This window comes from Culex quinquefasciatus, chromosome 2 (genome assembly GCF_015732765.1).
Source record: "Culex quinquefasciatus strain JHB chromosome 2, VPISU_Cqui_1.0_pri_paternal, whole genome shotgun sequence".
NCBI classification, from domain to species: domain Eukaryota; kingdom Metazoa; phylum Arthropoda; class Insecta; order Diptera; family Culicidae; genus Culex; species Culex quinquefasciatus.
In genome coordinates this window covers 140,482,551-140,508,612 of record NC_051862.1, presented here as the reverse complement: position 1 = coordinate 140,508,612, position 26,062 = coordinate 140,482,551, and the positions used below count along the sequence as shown (strand labels likewise).

Genomic DNA, 26,062 nt, shown 5'->3' with positions numbered 1-26,062 from the left:
TGGTCATTATAATTAAATAATGGCATCAGTAGTGCGGTGCGTGTGTGGACGCGCAGTCCTGTTTTTTTTGTGTTATTTTCCGTCTCTTTTGTGTCGCTGTTCGAGTGCATGGGGTGATTGGTCATTATAATTAAATAATGGCATCAGTAGTGCGGTGCCTGTGTGGACGCGCAGTCCTGTTTTTCGTGTTATTTTCCGTCTCTTTTGTGTCGCTGTTCGAGTGCATGGGGTGATTGGTCATTATAATTAAATAATGGCATCAGTAGTGCGGTGCGTGTGTGGACGCGCAGTCCTGTTTTTTCGTATTATTTTCCGTCTCTTTTGTGTCGCTGTTCGAGTGCATGGGGTGATTGGTCATTATAATTAAATAATGGCATCAGTAGTGCGGTGCCTGTGTGGACGCGCAGTCCTGTTTTTCGTGTTATTTTCCGTCTCTTTTGTGTCGCTGTTCGAGTGCATGGGGTGATTGGTCATTATAATTAAATAATGGCATCAGTAGTGCGGTGCCTGTGTGGACGCGCAGTCCTGTTTTTCGTGTTATTTTCCGTCTCTTTTGTGTCGCTGTTCGAGTGCATGGGGTGATTGGTCATTATAATTAAATAATGGCATCAGTAGTGCGGTGCGTGTGTGGACGCGCAGTCCTGTTTTTTCGTATTATTTTCCGTCTCTTTTGTGTCGCTGTTCGAGTGCATGGGGTGATTGGTCATTATAATTAAATAATGGCATCAGTAGTGCGGTGCCTGTGTGGACGCGCAGTCCTGTTTTTTCGTGTTATTTTCCGTCTCTTTTGTGTCGCTGTTCGAGTGCATGGGGTGATTGGTCATTATAATTAAATAATGGCATCAGTAGTGCGGTGCCTGTGTGGACGCGCAGTCCTGTTTTTCGTGTTATTTTCCGTCTCTTTTGTGTCGCTGTTCGAGTGCATGGGGTGATTGGTCATTATAATTAAATAATGGCATCAGTAGTGCGGTGCGTGTGTGGACGCGCAGTCCTGTTTTTTCGTATTATTTTCCGTCTCTTTTGTGTCGCTGTTCGAGTGCATGGGGTGATTGGTCATTATAATTAAATAATGGCATCAGTAGTGCGGTGCGTGTGTGGACGCGCAGTCCTGTTTTTTCGTATTATTTTCCGTCTCTTTTGTGTCGCTGTTCGAGTGCATGGGGTGATTGGTCATTATAATTAAATAATGGCATCAGTAGTGCGGTGCGTGTGTGGACGCGCAGTCCTGTTTTTTTTGTGTTATTTTCCGTCTCTTTTGTGTCGCTGTTCGAGTGCATGGGGTGATTGGTCATTATAATTAAATAATGGCATCAGTAGTGCGGTGCCTGTGTGGACGCGCAGTCCTGTTTTTTCGTGTTATTTTCCGTCTCTTTTGTGTCGCTGTTCGAGTGCATGGGGTGATTGGTCATTATAATTAAATAATGGCATCAGTAGTGCGGTGCGTGTGTGGACGCGCAGTCCTGTTTTTTCGTATTATTTTCCGTCTCTTTTGTGTCGCTGTTCGAGTGCATGGGGTGATTGGTCATTATAATTAAATAATGGCATCAGTAGTGCGGTGCGTGTGTGGACGCGCAGTCCTGTTTTTTTTGTGTTATTTTCCGTCTCTTTTGTGTCGCTGTTCGAGTGCATGGGGTGATTGGTCATTATAATTAAATAATGGCATCAGTAGTGCGGTGCCTGTGTGGACGCGCAGTCCTGTTTTTTCGTGTTATTTTCCGTCTCTTTTGTGTCGCTGTTCGAGTGCATGGGGTGATTGGTCATTATAATTAAATAATGGCATCAGTAGTGCGGTGCGTGTGTGGACGCGCAGTCCTGTTTTTTCGTATTATTTTCCGTCTCTTTTGTGTCGCTGTTCGAGTGCATGGGGTGATTGGTCATTATAATTAAATAATGGCATCAGTAGTGCGGTGCCTGTGTGGACGCGCAGTCCTGTTTTTTCGTGTTATTTTCCGTCTCTTTTGTGTCGCTGTTCGAGTGCATGGGGTGATTGGTCATTATAATTAAATAATGGCATCAGTAGTGCGGTGCCTGTGTGGACGCGCAGTCCTGTTTTTCGTGTTATTTTCCGTCTCTTTTGTGTCGCTGTTCGAGTGCATGGGGTGATTGGTCATTATAATTAAATAATGGCATCAGTAGTGCGGTGCCTGTGTGGACGCGCAGTCCTGTTTTTTGTTATTTTCCGTCTCTTTTGTGTCGCTGTTCGAGTGCATGGGGTGATTGGTCATTATAATTAAATAATGGCATCAGTAGTGCGGTGCCTGTGTGGACGCGCAGTCCTGTTTTTCGTGTTATTTTCCGTCTCTTTTGTGTCGCTGTTCGAGTGCATGGGGTGATTGGTCATTATAATTAAATAATGGCATCAGTAGTGCGGTGCGTGTGGACGCGCAGTCCTGTTTTTCGTGTTATTTTCCGTCTCTTTTGTGTCGCTGTTCGAGTGCATGGGGTGATTGGTCATTATAATTAAATAATGGCATCAGTAGTGCGGTGCCTGTGTGGACGCGCAGTCCTGTTTTTGTGTTATTTTCCGTCTCTTTTGTGTCGCTGTTCGAGTGCATGGGGTGATTGGTCATTATAATTAAATAATGGCATCAGTAGTGCGGTGCGTGTGGACGCGCAGTCCTGTTTTTCGTATTATTTTCCGTCTCTTTTGTGTCGCTGTTCGAGTGCATGGGGTGATTGGTCATTATAATTAAATAATGGCATCAGTAGTGCGGTGCCTGTGTGGACGCGCAGTCCTGTTTTTGTGTTATTTTCCGTCTCTTTTGTGTCGCTGTTCGAGTGCATGGGGTGATTGGTCATTATAATTAAATAATGGCATCAGTAGTGCGGTGCCTGTGTGGACGCGCAGTCCTGTTTTTTCGTGTTATTTTCCGTCTCTTTTGTGTCGCTGTTCGAGTGCATGGGGTGATTGGTCATTATAATTAAATAATGGCATCAGTAGTGCGGTGCGTGTGTGGACGCGCAGTCCTGTTTTTCGTATTATTTTCCGTCTCTTTTGTGTCGCTGTTCGAGTGCATGGGGTGATTGGTCATTATAATTAAATAATGGCATCAGTAGTGCGGTGCCTGTGTGGACGCGCAGTCCTGTTTTTGTGTTATTTTCCGTCTCTTTTGTGTCGCTGTTCGAGTGCATGGGGTGATTGGTCATTATAATTAAATAATGGCATCAGTAGTGCGGTGCCTGTGTGGACGCGCAGTCCTGTTTTTTCGTGTTATTTTCCGTCTCTTTTGTGTCGCTGTTCGAGTGCATGGGGTGATTGGTCATTATAATTAAATAATGGCATCAGTAGTGCGGTGCGTGTGTGGACGCGCAGTCCTGTTTTTTTTGTGTTATTTTCCGTCTCTTTTGTGTCGCTGTTCGAGTGCATGGGGTGATTGGTCATTATAATTAAATAATGGCATCAGTAGTGCGGTGCCTGTGTGGACGCGCAGTCCTGTTTTTCGTGTTATTTTCCGTCTCTTTTGTGTCGCTGTTCGAGTGCATGGGGTGATTGGTCATTATAATTAAATAATGGCATCAGTAGTGCGGTGCCTGTGTGGACGCGCAGTCCTGTTTTTTCGTGTTATTTTCCGTCTCTTTTGTGTCGCTGTTCGAGTGCATGGGGTGATTGGTCATTATAATTAAATAATGGCATCAGTAGTGCGGTGCGTGTGTGGACGCGCAGTCCTGTTTTTTTTGTGTTATTTTCCGTCTCTTTTGTGTCGCTGTTCGAGTGCATGGGGTGATTGGTCATTATAATTAAATAATGGCATCAGTAGTGCGGTGCCTGTGTGGACGCGCAGTCCTGTTTTTCGTGTTATTTTCCGTCTCTTTTGTGTCGCTGTTCGAGTGCATGGGGTGATTGGTCATTATAATTAAATAATGGCATCAGTAGTGCGGTGCCTGTGTGGACGCGCAGTCCTGTTTTTGTGTTATTTTCCGTCTCTTTTGTGTCGCTGTTCGAGTGCATGGGGTGATTGGTCATTATAATTAAATAATGGCATCAGTAGTGCGGTGCCTGTGTGGACGCGCAGTCCTGTTTTTTTGTGTTATTTTCCGTCTCTTTTGTGTCGCTGTTCGAGTGCATGGGGTGATTGGTCATTATAATTAAATAATGGCATCAGTAGTGCGGTGCCTGTGTGGACGCGCAGTCCTGTTTTTTCGTGTTATTTTCCGTCTCTTTTGTGTCGCTGTTCGAGTGCATGGGGTGATTGGTCATTATAATTAAATAATGGCATCAGTAGTGCGGTGCCTGTGTGGACGCGCAGTCCTGTTTTTTCGTGTTATTTTCCGTCTCTTTTGTGTCGCTGTTCGAGTGCATGGGGTGATTGGTCATTATAATTAAATAATGGCATCAGTAGTGCGGTGCGTGTGTGGACGCGCAGTCCTGTTTTTTTGTGTTATTTTCCGTCTCTTTTGTGTCGCTGTTCGAGTGCATGGGGTGATTGGTCATTATAATTAAATAATGGCATCAGTAGTGCGGTGCCTGTGTGGACGCGCAGTCCTGTTTTTTCGTGTTATTTTCCGTCTCTTTTGTGTCGCTGTTCGAGTGCATGGGGTGATTGGTCATTATAATTAAATAATGGCATCAGTAGTGCGGTGCGTGTGTGGACGCGCAGTCCTGTTTTTTCGTATTATTTTCCGTCTCTTTTGTGTCGCTGTTCGAGTGCATGGGGTGATTGGTCATTATAATTAAATAATGGCATCAGTAGTGCGGTGCCTGTGTGGACGCGCAGTCCTGTTTTTTTGTGTTATTTTCCGTCTCTTTTGTGTCGCTGTTCGAGTGCATGGGGTGATTGGTCATTATAATTAAATAATGGCATCAGTAGTGCGGTGCCTGTGTGGACGCGCAGTCCTGTTTTTTCGTGTTATTTTCCGTCTCTTTTGTGTCGCTGTTCGAGTGCATGGGGTGATTGGTCATTATAATTAAATAATGGCATCAGTAGTGCGGTGCGTGTGTGGACGCGCAGTCCTGTTTTTTCGTATTATTTTCCGTCTCTTTTGTGTCGCTGTTCGAGTGCATGGGGTGATTGGTCATTATAATTAAATAATGGCATCAGTAGTGCGGTGCCTGTGTGGACGCGCAGTCCTGTTTTTTCGTGTTATTTTCCGTCTCTTTTGTGTCGCTGTTCGAGTGCATGGGGTGATTGGTCATTATAATTAAATAATGGCATCAGTAGTGCGGTGCGTGTGTGGACGCGCAGTCCTGTTTTTGTGTTATTTTCCGTCTCTTTTGTGTCGCTGTTCGAGTGCATGGGGTGATTGGTCATTATAATTAAATAATGGCATCAGTAGTGCGGTGCGTGTGTGGACGCGCAGTCCTGTTTTTTCGTATTATTTTCCGTCTCTTTTGTGTCGCTGTTCGAGTGCATGGGGTGATTGGTCATTATAATTAAATAATGGCATCAGTAGTGCGGTGCCTGTGTGGACGCGCAGTCCTGTTTTTTTGTGTTATTTTCCGTCTCTTTTGTGTCGCTGTTCGAGTGCATGGGGTGATTGGTCATTATAATTAAATAATGGCATCAGTAGTGCGGTGCCTGTGTGGACGCGCAGTCCTGTTTTTTTGTGTTATTTTCCGTCTCTTTTGTGTCGCTGTTCGAGTGCATGGGGTGATTGGTCATTATAATTAAATAATGGCATCAGTAGTGCGGTGCCTGTGTGGACGCGCAGTCCTGTTTTTTTGTGTTATTTTCCGTCTCTTTTGTGTCGCTGTTCGAGTGCATGGGGTGATTGGTCATTATAATTAAATAATGGCATCAGTAGTGCGGTGCCTGTGTGGACGCGCAGTCCTGTTTTTTTGTGTTATTTTCCGTCTCTTTTGTGTCGCTGTTCGAGTGCATGGGGTGATTGGTCATTATAATTAAATAATGGCATCAGTAGTGCGGTGCCTGTGTGGACGCGCAGTCCTGTTTTTGTGTTATTTTCCGTCTCTTTTGTGTCGCTGTTCGAGTGCATGGGGTGATTGGTCATTATAATTAAATAATGGCATCAGTAGTGCGGTGCGTGTGTGGACGCGCAGTCCTGTTTTTTTTGTGTTATTTTCCGTCTCTTTTGTGTCGCTGTTCGAGTGCATGGGGTGATTGGTCATTATAATTAAATAATGGCATCAGTAGTGCGGTGCCTGTGTGGACGCGCAGTCCTGTTTTTCGTGTTATTTTCCGTCTCTTTTGTGTCGCTGTTCGAGTGCATGGGGTGATTGGTCATTATAATTAAATAATGGCATCAGTAGTGCGGTGCGTGTGTGGACGCGCAGTCCTGTTTTTCGTATTATTTTCCGTCTCTTTTGTGTCGCTGTTCGAGTGCATGGGGTGATTGGTCATTATAATTAAATAATGGCATCAGTAGTGCGGTGCCTGTGTGGACGCGCAGTCCTGTTTTTGTGTTATTTTCCGTCTCTTTTGTGTCGCTGTTCGAGTGCATGGGGTGATTGGTCATTATAATTAAATAATGGCATCAGTAGTGCGGTGCCTGTGTGGACGCGCAGTCCTGTTTTTCGTGTTATTTTCCGTCTCTTTTGTGTCGCTGTTCGAGTGCATGGGGTGATTGGTCATTATAATTAAATAATGGCATCAGTAGTGCGGTGCGTGTGTGGACGCGCAGTCCTGTTTTTCGTATTATTTTCCGTCTCTTTTGTGTCGCTGTTCGAGTGCATGGGGTGATTGGTCATTATAATTAAATAATGGCATCAGTAGTGCGGTGCCTGTGTGGACGCGCAGTCCTGTTTTTCGTGTTATTTTCCGTCTCTTTTGTGTCGCTGTTCGAGTGCATGGGGTGATTGGTCATTATAATTAAATAATGGCATCAGTAGTGCGGTGCGTGTGTGGACGCGCAGTCCTGTTTTTTTTGTGTTATTTTCCGTCTCTTTTGTGTCGCTGTTCGAGTGCATGGGGTGATTGGTCATTATAATTAAATAATGGCATCAGTAGTGCGGTGCGTGTGTGGACGCGCAGTCCTGTTTTTTTTGTGTTATTTTCCGTCTCTTTTGTGTCGCTGTTCGAGTGCATGGGGTGATTGGTCATTATAATTAAATAATGGCATCAGTAGTGCGGTGCCTGTGTGGACGCGCAGTCCTGTTTTTTCGTGTTATTTTCCGTCTCTTTTGTGTCGCTGTTCGAGTGCATGGGGTGATTGGTCATTATAATTAAATAATGGCATCAGTAGTGCGGTGCGTGTGTGGACGCGCAGTCCTGTTTTTTTTGTGTTATTTTCCGTCTCTTTTGTGTCGCTGTTCGAGTGCATGGGGTGATTGGTCATTATAATTAAATAATGGCATCAGTAGTGCGGTGCCTGTGTGGACGCGCAGTCCTGTTTTTGTGTTATTTTCCGTCTCTTTTGTGTCGCTGTTCGAGTGCATGGGGTGATTGGTCATTATAATTAAATAATGGCATCAGTAGTGCGGTGCCTGTGTGGACGCGCAGTCCTGTTTTTTGTGTTATTTTCCGTCTCTTTTGTGTCGCTGTTCGAGTGCATGGGGTGATTGGTAATTATAATTAAATAATGGCATCAGTAGTGCGGTGCGTGTGTGGACGCGCAGTCCTGTTTTTTCGTGTTATTTTCCGTCTCTTTTGTGTCGCTGTTCGAGTGCATGGGGTGATTGGTCATTATAATTAAATAATGGCATCAGTAGTGCGGTGCGTGTGTGGACGCGCAGTCCTGTTTTTTCGTGTTATTTTCCGTCTCTTTTATGTCGCTGTTCGAGTGCATGGGGTGATTGGTCATTATAATTAAATAATGGCATCAGTAGTGCGGTGCGTGTGTGGACGCGCAGTCCTGTTTTTTCGTGTTATTTTCCGTCTCTTTTGTGTCGCTGTTCGAGTGCATGGGGTGATTGGTCATTATAATTAAATAATGGCATCAGTAGTGCGGTGCCTGTGTGGACGCGCAGTCCTGTTTTTTCGTGCTATTTTCCGTCTCTTTTGTGTCGCTGTTCGAGTGCATGGGGTGATTGGATTTCTTCTTCTTCTTTTTTCATTTATTTTTTGTTCGCGCGTTCGTTGGCCGATGAGTTTTATTTTTGTTCTCTTTATATAGTTTTCGATACAAACGATCCGATTTTTGTTTTTTGAGACAAGCAAGTCGTATTGCTGGATTAAGTCCTTTCCATATCATCGAGGATCGGAAGGCACGTCGACGGATATGTTTTAAGGCTTATGATATAAAATAATTTTAATGAATGAAGCCCTTCCTACATCACCGTTGATCGGAAGGCACGCCGACGGAGAATTTCTGAAGAATCGCGGTCGAATTAATACTATATTTAAATCCCTAGATAGGTATCTTTCCGCAGCCGGCTGCCTAAGATTTTTAAAATTTCAACCCATAAACAAATTGCTCATGGTCGCATCACCTACCACAGTGAATCCTGACCTCATACCCATCTTACTAACCCCTCAAAACTCATGTGATACTTTGTCGGAGACGCAGTCGATTTGGCGGTCCCATCACTCAAGTATCGGCTAACATTCCCATCCACTTCCCCGTGTCTTACCACTGGTCGTGGCCGGCGTCGGTATTGATCAGCACGATAGGGACCTTTGAAAATTGCAAAGGGGTGATGATTGGTTCCTACTTTTCATCTGTGGTCCACGGAGCAATGTTTGGGGGTCCTGGTCAATAACGAAGTAGCAGCTACGGGTAGACACCAATGCTATGCTATGCTATGCGTATAATCTCATCTAATTTAATCAAACCCTACACCCAAAACTGGCAGCGCTAGTCCGAGAGAATGATGGTCTCGAGTCGAGAGAATAGTGGTACCATTCACGGACGCAGAGAACACAGCTCGAGATGGGCGATAGAACTATTCTCTCGAGGTTCATTTGCAAAAAAAGTTCATCCGTCAAACAAAAAACCAAAAGTGTCGACAACGGGAATCGAACCAGAGACCTATTGACAAACCAATCCAATGACTTAGCTGCCTCGGCCACCACAGCTTGGTGACTAAGGAGAAGTCAGAAGTCGATGTATGACACTTGTTGGAGATTTATTGATTCAACTAACGAATGAACTCATTTGTTATGATGGTGTGAGTTGGTACCATTATTCTATCGATTTTGACACTGAGCCCTCAATAAATTTTGAGAGAACGATTATCTCGACTCTGAATTTTGGGTGTAAGATGATCTAACAGCACTGCGGATGTAGGTGGGCTCCTTCCGAGATGTCTCTCGTCTGAGCGTCAACCGAAAATGTATTCATCCGCTATTGGCCTGTAGAAAATATGCGTCATATTTTCATGTGAAAAATGAAAGTATTGTAGAATTAACTTTCTACGACCTTACCCCGCCTCTAGTCGGGCTTCGATTTAGAAAAATCGCCAAAAATCTACTTTTCATTTTGCATTGGAAAGAATAACTTAAAAAAATAGAAAGTTTTAGTGTTGGAAGTTTTACTTGCGTTATGTGACTTTGCCAATGTTTAAAAAAAAACAGTTTTTTTAGGGGTCAACTATGACTGCGTTTTTTACTAACATTTCGTATATTTTAAATAGTATCCCAGACTATGCCTCGACGCATTTTTTTTCAATTTAAATGATAATAGTGTTATTTTATAGCAGAAAATGTGAAAAACAAACAAAAAATTTGAAAAGTCACCGTAAGAACATGATAAAACTATATTGGCAAAATATAATGATAGGAGGTGGTAGAATAGGCCAAATACTATCAAAAACAAACATATACTAAACAAGATAAATGCAAATTATAATACTAAAAATGAAACAAGAGAAGTAAAGTATTTCTTGAAACAAAAATGGGAGACATTGGCTATAATCTCGCTATCGGGAGCGAGTTGTGGCGCTATAACCACGGCAAATATTGTCCAGGGCATTCGTGGAAATGCAATGTCCCATCCCAGAGGGTCCCGGAGTACCAAACCTTCTCCCAATGAATACAACCACATCTCGGAGCGTATGGTGGTGTGTCCCCACGCTTCTTCCTCCCCTGTCGATTCAGAATTGTGTTGTTGTTCGAACACTCAGTGCCAGCGATGGAATAATCATCATCAAAAGAAAACCATTGGATGTTCATCGAGAGAAAAAATCCGAAGGGAGCATGCTCTCTTCTCTCGCGCACGAAAGATCGGTAAAAAGAATCTAAAAAAAATCATCATCTTGATTATTCGGCGGAACATCTTTATCACTACTACACTTGCAAGTGTAACGTTACACGTCGAAAATTGACCTGTCACATTTTGTAGATGGGCAATGTGTGGAAACAAAGTGAAATCAATCATTTTAAGTGGTGCTGACAAGGAAATTAAAAAAAAATCAACAGCAGATTGATTTTCTGGGAGAATTTCAGGAGCGATTTTCTTTTGCTTGATTTGCCTCCTCTCTCTTTCGCGGGTGAAAAAAGTTCGCAAGAGAAATTGATTGTTTTGCGATTATTCCATCCCTGCTCAGTGCTCAAACTCAACCCAATTACGAGTCATCTCTGCGATACGGATTTGCGCAGTAGGCCTGGCTGCTTTAACGCTTGTGATGTTTCAATGCATTCTAATGCAATGGCGCACTACAAATGTTAATAAATGACAAGAAGAGTGCTAGGCGTCATCTAACCTAAGGCACTCTCCAGGATCCCTTCGAAAGATTGGATGCGCTAGGGTCTGATTAGATTAGATTAGATTAGATTAGATGGGAGACATTGGCTATAATCGTATGAAAAATCATACTTACTTCATAAATTTATATTGTTTTGGAATCGGTATGATGTTAACTATCGATTGCACTTAAGTTTTCACAAAAATACGTATTTTTCATGTCTGTTAAAAATGTAATGTTTTCGAAAAAATACTCAAAAAAATTTTTATTGCATTGAATGATCGGGATTTTTTATACAATAAGAATTTTTTTTTTGAAAATACTAATTTTTCACAAAACAACGTATTTTGGAAAAAAGGACTCAAAAATTCAGTTTTTCACAACATAGGTATCAAACGATCAGGATTTTTTCATACATTTAGAAAGTTGTAACACATTTTTTTGAAAATAATCAATTTTTTCACAAAACTACGTATTTTTGAAAAAAAATACTCGAAATTTCATGATCGTTTTTTTTTTATATATTTCGAATGTAATGAAATTTTTTTTAAATACAAAAAAATCACAAAACTACGTATTTTCGAAAAAAGTACTCAAAGTTTCAGTTTTTTTCAATATAGATAACAAATGATTGCCATTTTTTCATACATTTTGAGTATAGTATAATTTTGTTGAAAATACTAAAAAAAAAAAATGCGAAGCTACATATTTTTGAAAAAAAAAAACACCAAAAAATTCTGTTTTTTACAATATGGTCATCAAACGATCAGGATTTTTTCATGCATTTCAAAAGTTGTAACAATTTTTTTGAAAATAATCATTTTTTTACAAAACTACGTCATTCAAAAAAATAAAAAGTGCTAATAATTTTAGTTTTTCACAATATCGGCGTCAAATGATCAGATTTTTTCTTACATATCGTGTGTAATAACAACCTCCAAATTTTAAAATTTATTGCATTCGAATGTCGAATGTTTGAAAAAAAAAAAACGGATCATTTGTTACCCAACTGAAATTTTTAATGTTGTTTTCGAAAATACGTAATTTTGTGAAAATTTTGAGTATTTTCAAAAATGGTTGTTATTACTTTTGAAATGTATGAAAAAATCCGATCATTTTATACCCATGATGTGAAAAAAAGAAATTTTGACTGTTTTTTTCGAAAATACGTAGTTTTGTGAAAATTTTGAGTATTTCAAAAAATGTTGTTATTACACTCCAAATTTATGAAAAAGTTCCGATTGTTTGATACCCATATTGCAATAAACTGAAATTTTGCGTATTTTTTCGAAAATATGTAGTTTTGTGAAATATTTTAGCATTTGATACCAATACTTCAAAAACTTTAATTTTGATTATTTGTTCAAAAATACGTAGTGTTGTGAAAATTTTAAGTATTAAAAAAAATGACATTCGAAATGTATGACTAAAACACGATCATATGATACCAATGTTGCAATAAAAATTTTTCTTTAGAGTTTTTTTAGAGTATAAACGTGGCATTTTCAAAATACATGAAAAATACGTATTTTTGTGAAAATTATCATGTAACTATAATTACAATTGATTGCTGCCATCATCCCGATTCCAAAACACTATAATTTTTTGATGTTTGTATGATTTTTCATTCGATTATAGCCAATGTCTCCCATATAGTTAAAATCCCATAAGCTCTGTGCTTCAGTTATGCACGCCTCGGTTTTGCATCTCCCGTATGCGGTGCTAAACCGAGGCACGACTGTAGTAGAAATAAATCTTTTTGAGTCTTTTAAAACTTTAGGGTTGATTTGAAAATTTAAAATATTTTCATTCGAGGGTTTTTAAAAATTCCACGATACGTTCTTTTTATGACTCTGAAAATTCAACGCCGTTTTGGTGAAAACCTCGTTTTTCTTGTGTAACCTTTTTTCGGAGGCTGTATCGTTGGTCTAATCTTTAACATGGATAACGGCCATTTAAAACTTCAATGCGACTTAAATCAATTTTTAAACTAGACAGATTGTTTGCATACGGCTTATTTACCGTCTGCCAAACAGAGAAGTTTTTAAGATACGGCGTTTTTAACTGATAAGTACGTGTTTCCTGAATATATATTCTCTAGTTAAATTTGCATGGTAGATTACTTATTTTTACGCAATTTTGACCGCCATATTGGATTTAAAAATTTCGTAAGTCTGGCATGTTTAACTCGAGGCTCGAGCCAAAATTCTCACTGGGCTCAAAATATGCATTTTAATCATGTTAAAATCTGTTACAAAATGAGATTTTTCAGAAATATATTTTCTGCGTATAATCAATTTTTTTCTTGACCTATTATTCAGCGTCAAAAGTGCTCTTCTGTTCCTAACGCCGAGACTCTATCGTCACTCGGTAAACTTTTGAATGACCCGCAATTAAACTTTACACTCTATCGCGAATCGCTTTTCCTTCCCGCCTGACTGACCCAGGACAATACGATCTCCAAAAACCAACAATCTCCCCTCATTCTAAACTCACCCTGCAGCACGTGCACGGTGATGCTGGCCGGTTGCGTGTTGGACGGGGCGCACGTGTAATTTCCGGCGTGCTTCGAGTGGACCCCCTTGATTGTGAGGACGCTGGTGGCGGGCGACAAAATGCGCGAATAGGGCAGAAACGACGTTGCCCCAGTGTGGTTCCAAAGTGGCCACCCGCCATCGTCGTCCGTCTCCGCGAGCAGGCCCGAATCCGGCGGCAGCAGCAACCCTGGCGGACCCATCAGCTCGAGCGCGTTCAGGCCAAAGCTGTCATCGTCCTCGTCGGCGTTGGCGGCCGCGTCGCCGTCACCAGTGTTGTCCTCCAAGCGGCGATGATTATGGCCACCACGACGCCGATGGTGATGATAACGATGATGATGGTGGTGATGATGGTGGTGGTGGAACGACCCGAGGTGGTTCAAGTCCACCGGGACCGCTCCGACACCGTCGTCGTCGTCGTCGTCCAGTGTAGTGGTGGCAGCACCGGGCAGGGCCGTTCCCGCTGCCGGTTGGAACGGCGTCACCGAAAAGCCATTCTGTTGGTCAAAGTTAACCATGTTCTGCTCGTGGTACCTGCAACGAAGGAAGTAAGTTACGATAATATTTTAATCCAGTGGTTTTCAAAAAAAAAAAAAAAAACTATGTTTTCAACCCTTTCAAAGTTCTACGGGAGTGGCCACAATCCAGAATAACCGGGAGCCTGCAGGGATGATCCGACACAGAGAAATTTACGAACCGTGGAAGCATGGACTGTTTTGGCTTTTGGGTGTCGAAATTCAAGCTTGTAGATACTTGGTATAAAAATGGACCTGTTACAGAAGCGGCCACAATTCTGAGTATACAGATTCTTCAAAATAGAACCTTTTTATTTTTTCTGTTATCCACTAATGTTCTTTGTCATACTGGTCATGTCTGTTAAATAACAACCTGGAATCCAGCAACATTTTTAAGCCTTAGATAACGATTCAACGCAATTTCGTCGCCGTCGTGCTAACTTGTCGTACGTGCATTTTGTGCCAAATTGAGTTAAGAACGCCATTTTGTGCAGCTCACAATGCTTCACCGTTTGACCTTCAACGATCCCCAAAATTCGATTTCAATCCTGAGATATTCAACGAAATCCGAAAAAAAAACTCCGTGCATTTTTGTCACTCAACATATGAAAGTAGTTTCAAATTGCAGGGCTGCGGAGTCGGGTCATATTTCAAACGACTCCGACTCCGACTCCGATTCCGGCTTTCTGAGATAAGCCGACTCCGACTCCAACTCCGGCGTTCAGCCCCAGCCAACTCAGACTCCAACTCCGGCCTACCAACTCTAGCCGACTCCGACTCCGACTCCACAAATGGTTGGCTCCGACTCTGACTCCAGATATTTTAAAATGTTTAAAAAGTTAGTTATCTAATACTTTGAAAACATTATTGATAATAAGGATTATTTAAATACTCTCTACAAGTCTTATTTTTCTCAAGGAAAATAAGCTCAAACCACAAAACGGAAAATTAGTTTCTTGGTTACAAGTTTTATACGTCATTGAAACAGAAATAAAAAAATATCTCCAGTTTGAAGGCGTTTTCAAAAGATTAGTTTTGTAAGCAAATTTTGATTTATTTACTTAACCTCAAATTAGCATTCAATTGACGAAGAAGAAAAGACGCTTAAAGGTTCCTTTTCAAATATCCGTGACCTATAAAATATATTACCTAGGAGTTTTGATTTATAGTAATTTTGAAATTTTCTATATATTTAAATAGAGGCGCACGATATTTCTTGAACCTTCACCCAAAATTAAGCTTTACGAATGATCGTGCGCTTCCATCAAAATATATGTAAAAACTTAAAATTGGATAAAAACTAAAATTCGCAGGTAACATATTTTACAGTTCACGGATATTTCAAAAGGACCTTTTAAGCTTTCTTTCCAAAAAGATATTTTTTTTAGCTACATTGATTTGCAATATTAATCACCTTACATCATATTGGCGTGGGACATACAGTATGAGAAAATTCTTACCGGTTGAATAATATTTTGATCTATTGGAAAAATAAAATGAAATCCCATAATTCTTTACATTTTTCAAAATTAAGTACCACTGAAATCTTGAAATTTGTTCAACGATAATTTGCAACGATATCAAAATACAGTCAACTCTCTGACTGTCGATCTTCTCGATATCAATATTGCTCCATCTATCGATGAATTCTTCAGTCCCTTCAAACTGCATACTTCGATTGGCTTTATTCTTCGATATTTTCTCTTGCCTCTTCCTCGACGGTCCCTTGGATACTGTTTCCTTTAAAAATCTCTTCCGGTTGTCAATATTGTCACTATCTCATGGCTTTGCATAGACATTTTTCTTTGCGAAACGAAGCTTTGAAGGGTGTTTGACATTAGTTTGTTTTTGTTTGCTGGACGTTGCCATGATTCTCTTCCATAGCTGGGTACCAAGAAAAACATATTTTCAATCGAGTCTTCATTTTGCATCGTTCTGTAAACTGATGCTTCTCTTCCTCGACGGTCCCTTGGATATTGACAACCAGACTGTAGTTTGCTTAAAGATCAACAATCTCAGATTTTCGTTGAGAAATAGTAAGATAGAGATATTTAACATATTCAATGATTATTTTAAAACTAGTTGACAATTCTTTTGATATCTTTTCCAGTTTCAATTATTATAAATGCAACACTTTGATTCGTTTATACTTAATTATAAACAAAAAGCTCATGTAGAGTTCCAAGTAATGGATTTGCATAATCGTGTATAAAAAAACAGTGAGTTTTTTTAAATCTTTTTATGTACCTCTTTACTTTTTTCATTAAAAATGATTTACTTAAAACCTCCAAGACATTTGCTTTCGGGGTACAAGATGACTAATTGTGTACTTTTTCAGAAAGAACTCGATTAAATTTGGTCAAATTTGGATTGAAAGGGTACATAAATAAAGGCAAAAGAAAGCAAAAAAGAATTAATTAAAGTCAACCAATATGGTTTATAATTTTTTGAGTTATGATACTAAATACTTGGGTAAGAAGGGATTAACAGGTTATCATTTAGTGATCATAGTGAAATAACACATTAGGGCTTCCTTATAACAATAAAAAGATTCAACAACAAAATGGCATCTGATAAATCTTTTTGAAAAAATAAAGAAAATTAAAAAAAAAACAATTGAAAATATAAGAAATTTTGTAAATTAAACAGTTTCATAGCAAAAACTGAACAATAAAAAAAACATATTTTTTGTTGAATTTGAGATAACTCTGACTCCGACTTCAAATCCGGGTTATCAGAATTTTCAGCTCCGACTCCGACTCCAGCTGTTCGAGTTTTGACGACTCCGACTCGGACTCCAGGTCTCCAAAAGACCCGACTCCACCGACTCCGGCTCCGACTCCACAGCACTGGTTTCAATCTTGTCGTGCTATCTTGTCACTCCCTAAAAATTGATGTAAATGCGACAACTGGCCAAAGGGATTTCAGGTCAGAACGCGTTTGACGCACGTACAAGTTAGACTACCGTAAACATTTGTAATTATAACTCGGGACTCCAGCAACCAAATTCAACCAAACTTCGGGACAATGCACATAATCACATAGGTGGAACTTAATTTCAAAAAGAGAGAATCGTACGGTCCTGCCTCTAGCGGTGGAGAGCTGCAACAATTAGACAAGATTTTCTGCCAGATGGGATCGAGGGGTTTCAAAACTGTGTAAAACATTAAGATTTCAAAATCTATACCCCTCGTATATTGCTGCCCGGTGAAACTAGAGATCCTTAATAGGGAGACTGGTCGAAGTGAATTTGACGTACCCAAACAGACACGAGTTTGACGTATCCAAACGAGCATTTGCCTTTACGCCCAGCAAAACTTATCAGTGTTGCCAAGCTCAAAACATACGTTGCCAGATCGATTTTGCCAGCTTAGACCAGTCTCCCTATTTAGGGTCTCTAGGTGAAACTCTCATGGTATAAACCTGTCAAAACACAATCAAAGTAATCCATGGATGAAACTGGGACAGTCAATCAAAACGATTGACAAAATAAATAGAAATGGTTGGAAATGGAATAATCCTTAAATTGCTTTAGATATAATGCCGTTCAAATCATTTAAGTTTATTAACCTACTTATAAGTTTTCCATATTGGTTTCACGCAAGTATAAATCTAACAAAATTTGTGGAGTTGCTGCTAATGTTTTTGGTGATTGGTCATTGGACTTGTACTACAGACAGTCGTGTTTCTTCAAGCAGCTTGACGGGGTCAGCAACTTTTCCTATGTGCTTAAAGGAAGCTTCTACAGTAAGATTTCAGTAATATTACTTGCTGAAATGTTTTAGTTGAAAATACCTCTCAGCTGCGATTAAATAATACAATTTTTCGCATCCGTAAGCAGAGCTTGATTGTTTACGTTTGGTTTCTGTCTATCTGGTATAGTGAAATTTCTTTGGTCAAATGCCATGACAATGTCGTGGACAAAATCCTTATTATACCACTAGACAAATCTTTCCGGGCCCACTTTTTGAGAGAGAATTTGTACGGAGTTCCACGTATGTGACATAATGGTCAGCCAAACAAAACGTGTTTGTTATTGTTTACACTGCGTGTTTTCATTTTTACGACATGATAGCTCGACAGCAGTGATTTTAAGATGAACGACAGATTCTCTGAAATTTGTCTTAAAAAAACTCACATAAATATAAAAATCCTTTTGTGAGATAGGTTAAACACCAGAAACAACCTATTTTTTACGGAGTAAAATCTAAAAAATGTTTTTGAGTCACACAGAAACTTGAGAGCCACTGCCTACTTTGCAAGTTTGACGTTCCCTAACGAGATTGCATTAAAAGTGCTTTAGTGTTGCAGACTAAAAGCTGCATACTTCAGGTGAAGGATCTGCTGATGCTGGATTAAAGCGAAAGTCGACGATTGTGGGTTTGTAAACTTTTCCTTTTAGCCTCTTTGCCAGTCATTTGATCAGCTTTTCACACTTTGCGAGGAAAGTTTGGCCATGCTGATGGGAGGAAACTTTATTGCATTACGTGTGGAGAGTTTTGGGAATTTTGGGCGCCGCCATTGTGGGACAAAAGTGGCAAACTTTACGAACATGGAACGTATGGGCGGCGGTGCTTGCCAATCATGGTTATTACTTGGATGTTTCGTATAGGTGCTCTCCAATGCAGCATGGTCCCAAGTGGGTTGCAACTTTTGCGTAAAAAACGTTTTTATTTATTTCTATTTTAGATCGAACAGTGATTGATGATGACAAAGACCTAATATCAATCATGCCACCTATTGATTGCATGATTGATTTTAAATTTTTTGTAGGAGGATGTAGGAGTTCTGGTTATTTCAATTAAAATTTTCCAGAAAGTTATTAGGTACAGCTATATGAACATCATATTCGGTTTCAGAAGCATTCCTATGAATGTAGTTGATATAATAAGTGATGTCTTGTTTCTGTATTATTAAATTACAATGAATTTTCAGATGCATTCAAAATATCGTTCATCATGATGATTCTAAGAAATTGTATCATCATTCAGCCAACTATCAGTGGGAAAATACGAGGAACTAGCAATTACGAGACATAGTTTCCATGATGGTTTTCCTGGAATTTTGTGTGATTGCTTCAACAGCTATTTCACAACTAAACTTATTTGTAGCCCTCCCAGAAATACTGTTATTAGTTGTGAAAGAATGTGAAATTAAAACCAAACTGGATTTTTTAAAAATAAAAGTCAAGAAAAATAATGTGTGCTTTCTTTTCAAACATCAGTTGTTTCCTTTTTGGAATTTTGAAAAGAAAGGGAAGATGTTGCAATTTTTTATCACATATTTTTGTTTTGTTTGTTGAGAGAGAATGGATTTAAAATAATTAATTAGCATCACTAGTGTGCATAGGGTTGGGCAACAATGGACAACTGTCCCATCATCATCCAATTTGTCCAATTTGTAATGGTTACGAGCAAAACCCTAAATGAAAAAATGACAGTAATGGGTTATTAAAGGTTCGAAAAGTAAACTGTATTTCCCTTCAAATGACACGTCCTAATTTTTTTTACAGCTGAGTAACAAAGTTCAATTTTACATAAAAGTCTCTTTGACACCAAATGTCCATCTCATCAACACTTCAGGCTAGAGGTGGGCAAAAAAGAGCGAGCCGCTCAATGAGCCGGTTCATTAAAAAGAGAGAACGAACCATGATTTGATTTGATTTGATGTGATAACCAACAGGGCCACAAGGATGACCTATGTAGCGGATGCCTAGAATTACAGTGGCTCAGACTTAAAGGGAGCATCTTCAAATTACTGCCGTATGAAGGGCCAAAAGGGGGTGGTTGGACGCGAACGAGCAAAATCACTCACGGTGTCCTCAGGGGAAGAGAATCTCCTTCCGACAGTAAGCTCCAATAACTCCGAAAAAAGTCTGACAAAGCTGAAAAACAGGGCTCGCATCCTGTTGGGGGCTTAAAAGGGCGCGGCAGACAGCTGGAGACTGACAGAGGTCAATAGATGTAGTAATTGGACAATCCTTAAGAATTGTATAATTACTAAACCATTTTCCCCTTGTGACGTAGTTCTGGTCTTTCACTATCTACATTCAATCTCCGCCATTACAGCATACCGTCCACTGCCCTGATGCTCCCTCCCCGATCCCCGGCTTTGATTCTAACTACTAATAAAAAGGAAAATCATAGATGAGAACAGGTCAATGCGGATGGAGAGCAAATCGAGCTCAGTATCCCCTCACAAAGACTGGTAGTAAGTGTGAAAAAACAATGAAAAAAAGAAGAAAGATAAGAAGAAAATGAAAAGATAGTACGTCAATGCGGATGGATCGATGATCCCCTCACAAGGACATAAAAGAGACAGATGGTAGGAAGAGCAAAAGAAGAACAGAATATCAGGAATAAGATACATTCAATAAGGATAGAAGCAAATTGGACTCTCCTCAAAAGACATCAATATAGAGAAATATTCAACAGATTACTTCAATCTTTTGAAATGATAGAAATATTGGCGTGGATTGTCTTAAATGAAATGTGTGTATGTCAGTGTAAATGAAAGAATCTTCTGATATTTAAAAGGAAAGATCTCACCAAATCAGAAATCTTGGGCTTCAGTCCATTTGATCGTCTGAATCTTCGAATTAGATGGAATGCATTTCCTGAAGCTCTTCTGGTTCTGCACGATCGACAGCATCAAGTTGAACCACCCGACTGCACCCGATGGAAGGTCATTCCTTGGCCAATTCGTTCTGGTGGTAGGAATCGTGGCCGTGCTCAGCGCTTGTCAAACGGGAAGCATTTCTTCGGAATGGGACTGCTGAAAACATTCCTCAAGCAGTTGTTCACTGGATTCGGGCAGGATCAAGTAAGAACCACGAAATGCCTTCGCCGATGGTCACTTTGTATATTTCACATTTTCCGCTGTCTCTTCCTTTCCGCTGACGACAACCGTGAGTCACAATTTAAAAATTTCACCGAAACTACCAAACATTTCTTATTGCCACTACCGGTATGGATGGCCACCGGAACGGAGAAAGGAATTTCCGTAAATTCACTGATTTGTAATAACAAAATAAAAATTATCAGAAAGAGTTAAGAATTTTGAATCGAAGAAAAAACATGACGCAGCAAAAACTTTTCGCGCCCGCACGCACCGATTACTACGATCGGAAAAGCCCAAATTTTTTTTTCGAAAATATTTATTTTTCCCGTATTCAGGAGGTCATTTTGAGCAACTTTTGTTCTACGAAAAACTTTACTTCTCTTGTTTTATGTTTTTCTTGTTTTATTTTTTGTATTTTAATTTGCATTTATCTTGTTTAGTTTATGTTTGTTTTTGGTAGTATTTGGCCTATTCTACCATCTAATATAATTACATTTTGCCTATCTAATTTTTTCACGTTTTTACAGTCATTTTTTCAATTTTTTGCATGTTTTTCACATTTTTTGCTATAGAATGGCACCATCATTATTTAAATTGCGAAAAAATGCGTAGAGGCATAGTCTGGGACACTACAAAAATTACTGCATACTTCTTTTTACTGAAAGTATAGGAAATGTTAGTAAAAAACGCAGCCAAAGTTGACCCCTAAAAAAATATTTTTTTTAAAACACTGGCTAAGTCACATAAAACAAGTTAAACTCCCAACCCTGAAATTTTCTAAAATTTTAAGAGTTCTTCTTTTCAATGCTTTTTAAAGATCAAAAATCGGTTGGAAAATGGATTTTTGGCGATTTTTTAGATTGAAGCCCGTCTAGAGGCGGGGTTAGGTTGTAGAGGGTTAAAAAGAGAGAACGAACCATGGCTCACAAAAAAGAACCGCGGTTCTTTTTTAAACTCCGGTCTTTTGAAAGAACAGGTCCAAGATAGAATGATTTTTAAACTTGTTATAAATATATTTCATCGAATTTCGAACAAATTGCATCACACAATTTGTTTTTAAGAATTGAAAATGCAATTTTCAATTGAAAAATAATTGCTTATAAAAAATAATATCAAAAAAGGCATTGCTGCCAAACACCACTTTAAAGTTTTCAAACTCATTTTCAGTTTCCTACTTTTCTTTGAAATTCATTAAAGTACTACATTAAAGTATTATCCGAATACAAATTTGAGCATTTAAAATTGCAAAGCTTGTAAAATATTACGTAAAATCTACTAAATAGCTGAGAGATTATGGAAAAAAAATAATGCTCTTGCCTGATTTAACTTCAGTGTTTATAGACTTCATTGATTAAATCAGAATTTAGGAAAGAGTTCGCAAAATCACACAATTCTTAAAAACCCGATTTTATCCCACCTGGGGTGAGATAGAGCCTTTCTTAAAGAATATAACAATAGTAGAACTTTTTCTTTACATTCATAACAACGACTTTGTTTATTTATAACGTCAGTACAAAAGAAAGTCTAATGATGAAAGCAAAGTATTATAAATGATATGCTTTCCAAAAGAAATAAATAACGCAATTTTCACCAAAAGAATATTTCTGGAATTTTTTTTAAAAAGGACTAATAAACCAAATTTCCAGTTTTTGCTTTTTGGGTGTTTTTGAAACCGCCTTGAGTCAGTGAAAAACACCCAAAAAGCAAAAACTGGAAATTTGGTTTATTGATCCTTTAAAAAAAAACTCCAGATTTGTAATCGTACATATTCTTAATCAAACAAGAGTTTATGACAAACGCGAGTATAGCAAGCTTCCCATGCGTCAGTGACAACGCACACCGCAGCATTGAAAACTTTGAAAACGATATAAACGACGAAAAGCTTAGAAAGCTCCTATTGGAATCCAATGAACCCTGTTAAATAAACTTACGAAATCGCAAAAAAGTGAAGTCTACTTTTAGGCGATTTAAGGAGCACACGGGAAACAAATTGATTGTAGCCGAATGAATGTCCTATGTCACAAAAGTTTTTGCATAAACATTGGACAGTTATAAAAAAACGGACAGGGCAAAAGAAACCGAAAAGCTACGATATCTTACATGTTGTAGGAAACATCGGTACACTGAAAAAACCAATTCTCGAAATCGTGAATTAAGTTCACGAATGTGAGAACCACGAAGGAATTTATTCATGAGTATGGTGCATTTGCACCATAAACGTGAATATATTCCTTCGTGGTTCTCGCATTCGTGAATTTAATTTACGATTTCGAGAATTGGTTTTTTTCAGTGTAGACAAGCTACTACAAAACGACTATAAGTCGAGCCACAACATATATGCGCCAGCATTTCCGCGCCATTATTCGAAGCTCAACTTGACAACTTGTCGACTTGGCGACGAGGCGTCGAAAATCGATGCAGTGTGATTTTTTGACGATTTTTCCGATGAAAATTCATGCCGAATCGTAATATTTACGAAGATGAAAATGACGTCCAGCCATTAAGTAAACCCTATACCTTTCTTTAGTAAGAAAGGCAAAATAACCTTTTTATCATTTTTTTTAAATGAGCGAAAGAGCCGTTCAAAAGAGTGGCTCTTTTTAGTGAGCGAACGAAAATGAGCAGCTCCTAAAAAGAGCGGTTTTTCCTACCTCTACTTCAGGCTGTAAGTTATTGAACAAAACGTATTTTTTCGAATGTTCAAAAATATAAGGGGTCCGCCCCTCCGTCAAGAGATATCGACAAGACAGGGACCCCATAGGACAAAATTTCACGCAAATCGAAGAGGGTCGGGGCATTTCTTGTGAGTTGGCGGAGAATTATCCTTATAATATTTTGAAAGATTCCGAATTACAAATCCGATACAAACTTCGCCTAATCGATGCTTCATAAAATCTAGTCTGGACTGTATTATCCTTTAAACAATTGACTTTTAGTTGATCCATGGCACATAGGTTGTTTTGAAAATTTAAGCTAAATTTCAGATTCAATTTTCAGTTTTCACTTGGGAATCTTGCAACACAACGGAACATTCAATATTCGAAATGGAAAAACAGCACGGGAATCGCAACCGGTAAACTACACTAATTGCACTTACCAGAACACGTACTCCGGATACTCGGTGGCTCGTTTCAGCTTACACTCGAGCCGCAACGTGGAGCCCTCGTCGATGTGCAGATCCGGTGCCCCCACGATGTCCGCAACGGCCTCTGTGGATGAATAGAAAAGAGAGGAAAAACTTTTTTTTTTTTGCAAAGAATTGTCCTAATTATTTTTATTTTTACTTGAATTTTGTTGATTTATTTCAAAAGTAGCTCCCAGTAAATCCTGCACTAACCTAATTTAAATTTGCTGAGAAAAAAACAACCAACGCAACACAATCCAAAAAGGTTATTTCTCCCAAAAACCAATCAGCACAGCGCACAGGCCTCTCTGACCTGTGGGACCTAGGGCAAGGAATCTAAGCTGGTGGTCAGTGGGCGATGTGTCCCGGCCAAACGGATGACGAAAGAGGGAAGTCGTCAGTCGTGCGGAAAAGGGATCTAAACTTTTAACTTAGTTGAAGCCAGATACGGGACAGGAAAAGGATGGTCCTGGTTTGGACGTGTGTCTTCTGGGAGAACATTAGGGTTTGGTCCGTCCAGGGTTCAGGTCCAGTGTGTGAGTATGTGTGTGTGTGTATTTGTGGGGGCAATTCAATTAAAACGTCCATTAGATGGAGGGTTTCTTTGGGTTTGTTTTCTCTTCCTGGGATTTTTCTGGTGGATCTTTATCGTACGGTATTTGGATCCGATCTGTTGTATGTAATTCCTTTTTAAATAAGGCAGGGTTACTGGTTTAAAAAAAGAATAACCTGAAATCGTTATAATCGGTTGAGATTTCCCAAAAAAAGTGTCCTCTTGGTTTGTGGATGTTCCCTTAGCATGGTTGAACAAATCTAACAAATATGTGATTTTTTTTAGAGATGTTGATGCACAGTAGGGTGACAATAAAAAAATCGACATCTGAGATACCCTCTGACTCGATTCCTAATGCAAAAATAAGTATCTGTGCCAATTTTGAGCCAAATCGGTTAAGGCTAAGGGGTCGCTTTTCATCGTTGAAGTTTATTTGGGGAAAATCACGGAAATGTATGGAGAAAAACATCGCTTCAGGATTTTTGCAGCAGGTGGCGCAGGTCTCGCCCAAAATTGTCCAAGTGTGAGATTCTTGTAGGGAATTTAAATACCTACAACTTTGTAGAAGGGTGCAAGACGATCCGAGTTGATCCTGATGAGTTATTAGCAATGCGATGAAAAGAAATCGGCTTATATACTTGAAAGTATACAAGGGGTATATAGGAAGTATATAAGAAAATATTTTTTTCTAGAAAAATCACCAAAAATCAAAGGCAAACTTTTGGGAAATTGGACGAGCTTTCCGGTAAAAATATTTACAAGACTGAAAAACCAAGTCTGTCATATAGAAATTGGCGAAAACTACCAAAAAACCCGTTTTTTCAACATTTTTATTTTTAAAACCGCTGTATCTTCCCAAGGATTGGACATAGGACAATGGTCAATATGGAGACTTTTATGTAAAATTGTCTGATCCCAACAACTTGTTTTTAAAAATTTTGACGTTTAGACCACTTTTCAAAAAAACAGTTTTAATAAATGATTTTTGTATTTTTTTATGAGAGACATACCATCCTGAATTTTTCGTCAGTCTTTTGGTTACATTTTAGGCTATTTCCTCAAAAATTTTGAACGAAAAAAAATCGTGACATCATCTTTAAATTTAAGTTTTAGACTTAAAAATCAAAAAAATCTCATAGATGTGGCTTGTATTTTTGTTTCAGTGTATTTTTTTCAGAAAGCCCGTCCAATTTCCTACAAGTTTGTCTTTGACCACTTTTTGATACGACGCAACGGCTTCGAGATACAGTAATTTTTAAATTACAAAATACAAAAATATTTAAATACCTTACGCCCTCCTCAAATGTTATTTTTGAGTACTATTGGCTCCAATACACAAAAATGGCTCTTATAGGCCTAGGATAACATGTCTACAAAGTTTCATTGAAATCGGAGAGGGTCGGGTACAAATACCAGAAAAATTCCCGATTTGAGCTGGAACTCTCGTGTTCGGTTTTTGAAAATTTTGATGTTTAGAGCACCTTTAAAAAAAAAGTTTTAGAAAATGATTTTTGTTTTTTTAGGTGAGTTGCTCCATTCTGCATTTTTCGTGAGTCTTATTGTAACTTCTTAGGCTATTTTCACAAAAAATTTGAACGAAAAAAAAATCGTAAGCTCACCATCAAATTTGGCTTATAAATTTGGAAATCAAAAATTCTCATAAAAGTGGCGAGTTTTTTTGTTTCAGTGTATTTTTTTCAAAAAGCCCGTCCAATTTCCTTCAAGTTTGTCTTTGACCACATTTTGATACGTTGCAACGGCTTCAGATACAGCAATATTTAAATTAAATTAATTACATAAAAATGGCTTATATATGCCTAGGATAACATGTCTACACAGTTTCATTAAAATCGGAGAGGGTCCAGAAAAAGGTAAAATCCTGTTTTGGGCTGGAATTGCTCAGTGTTTTTTTGCCAATCAAGTTTTAGCGACAAAAAGTAAAATTAAAAATCATCAAAATATTCAGTCATTGAAATC

The 26,062-nt window shown here is 39.0% G+C and overlaps 1 protein-coding gene across 1 annotated transcript in view; it reads right to left on the bottom strand.

Moving 5' to 3' along the window:
• LOC6031781 overlaps positions 1 to 26,062 on the bottom strand; it is an 85,145-nt gene that overhangs the window by 3,935 nt on the left and 55,148 nt on the right. Inside the window, exons 5-6 of the mRNA XM_038257062.1 lie at positions 23,506 to 23,617; positions 13,016 to 13,587 (exon numbers count right to left, since the gene is read on the bottom strand). Coding sequence (XP_038112990.1) covers positions 13,016 to 13,587; positions 23,506 to 23,617 — 684 coding nt within the window. The remainder of the gene's footprint in view (positions 1 to 13,015; positions 13,588 to 23,505; positions 23,618 to 26,062) is intronic.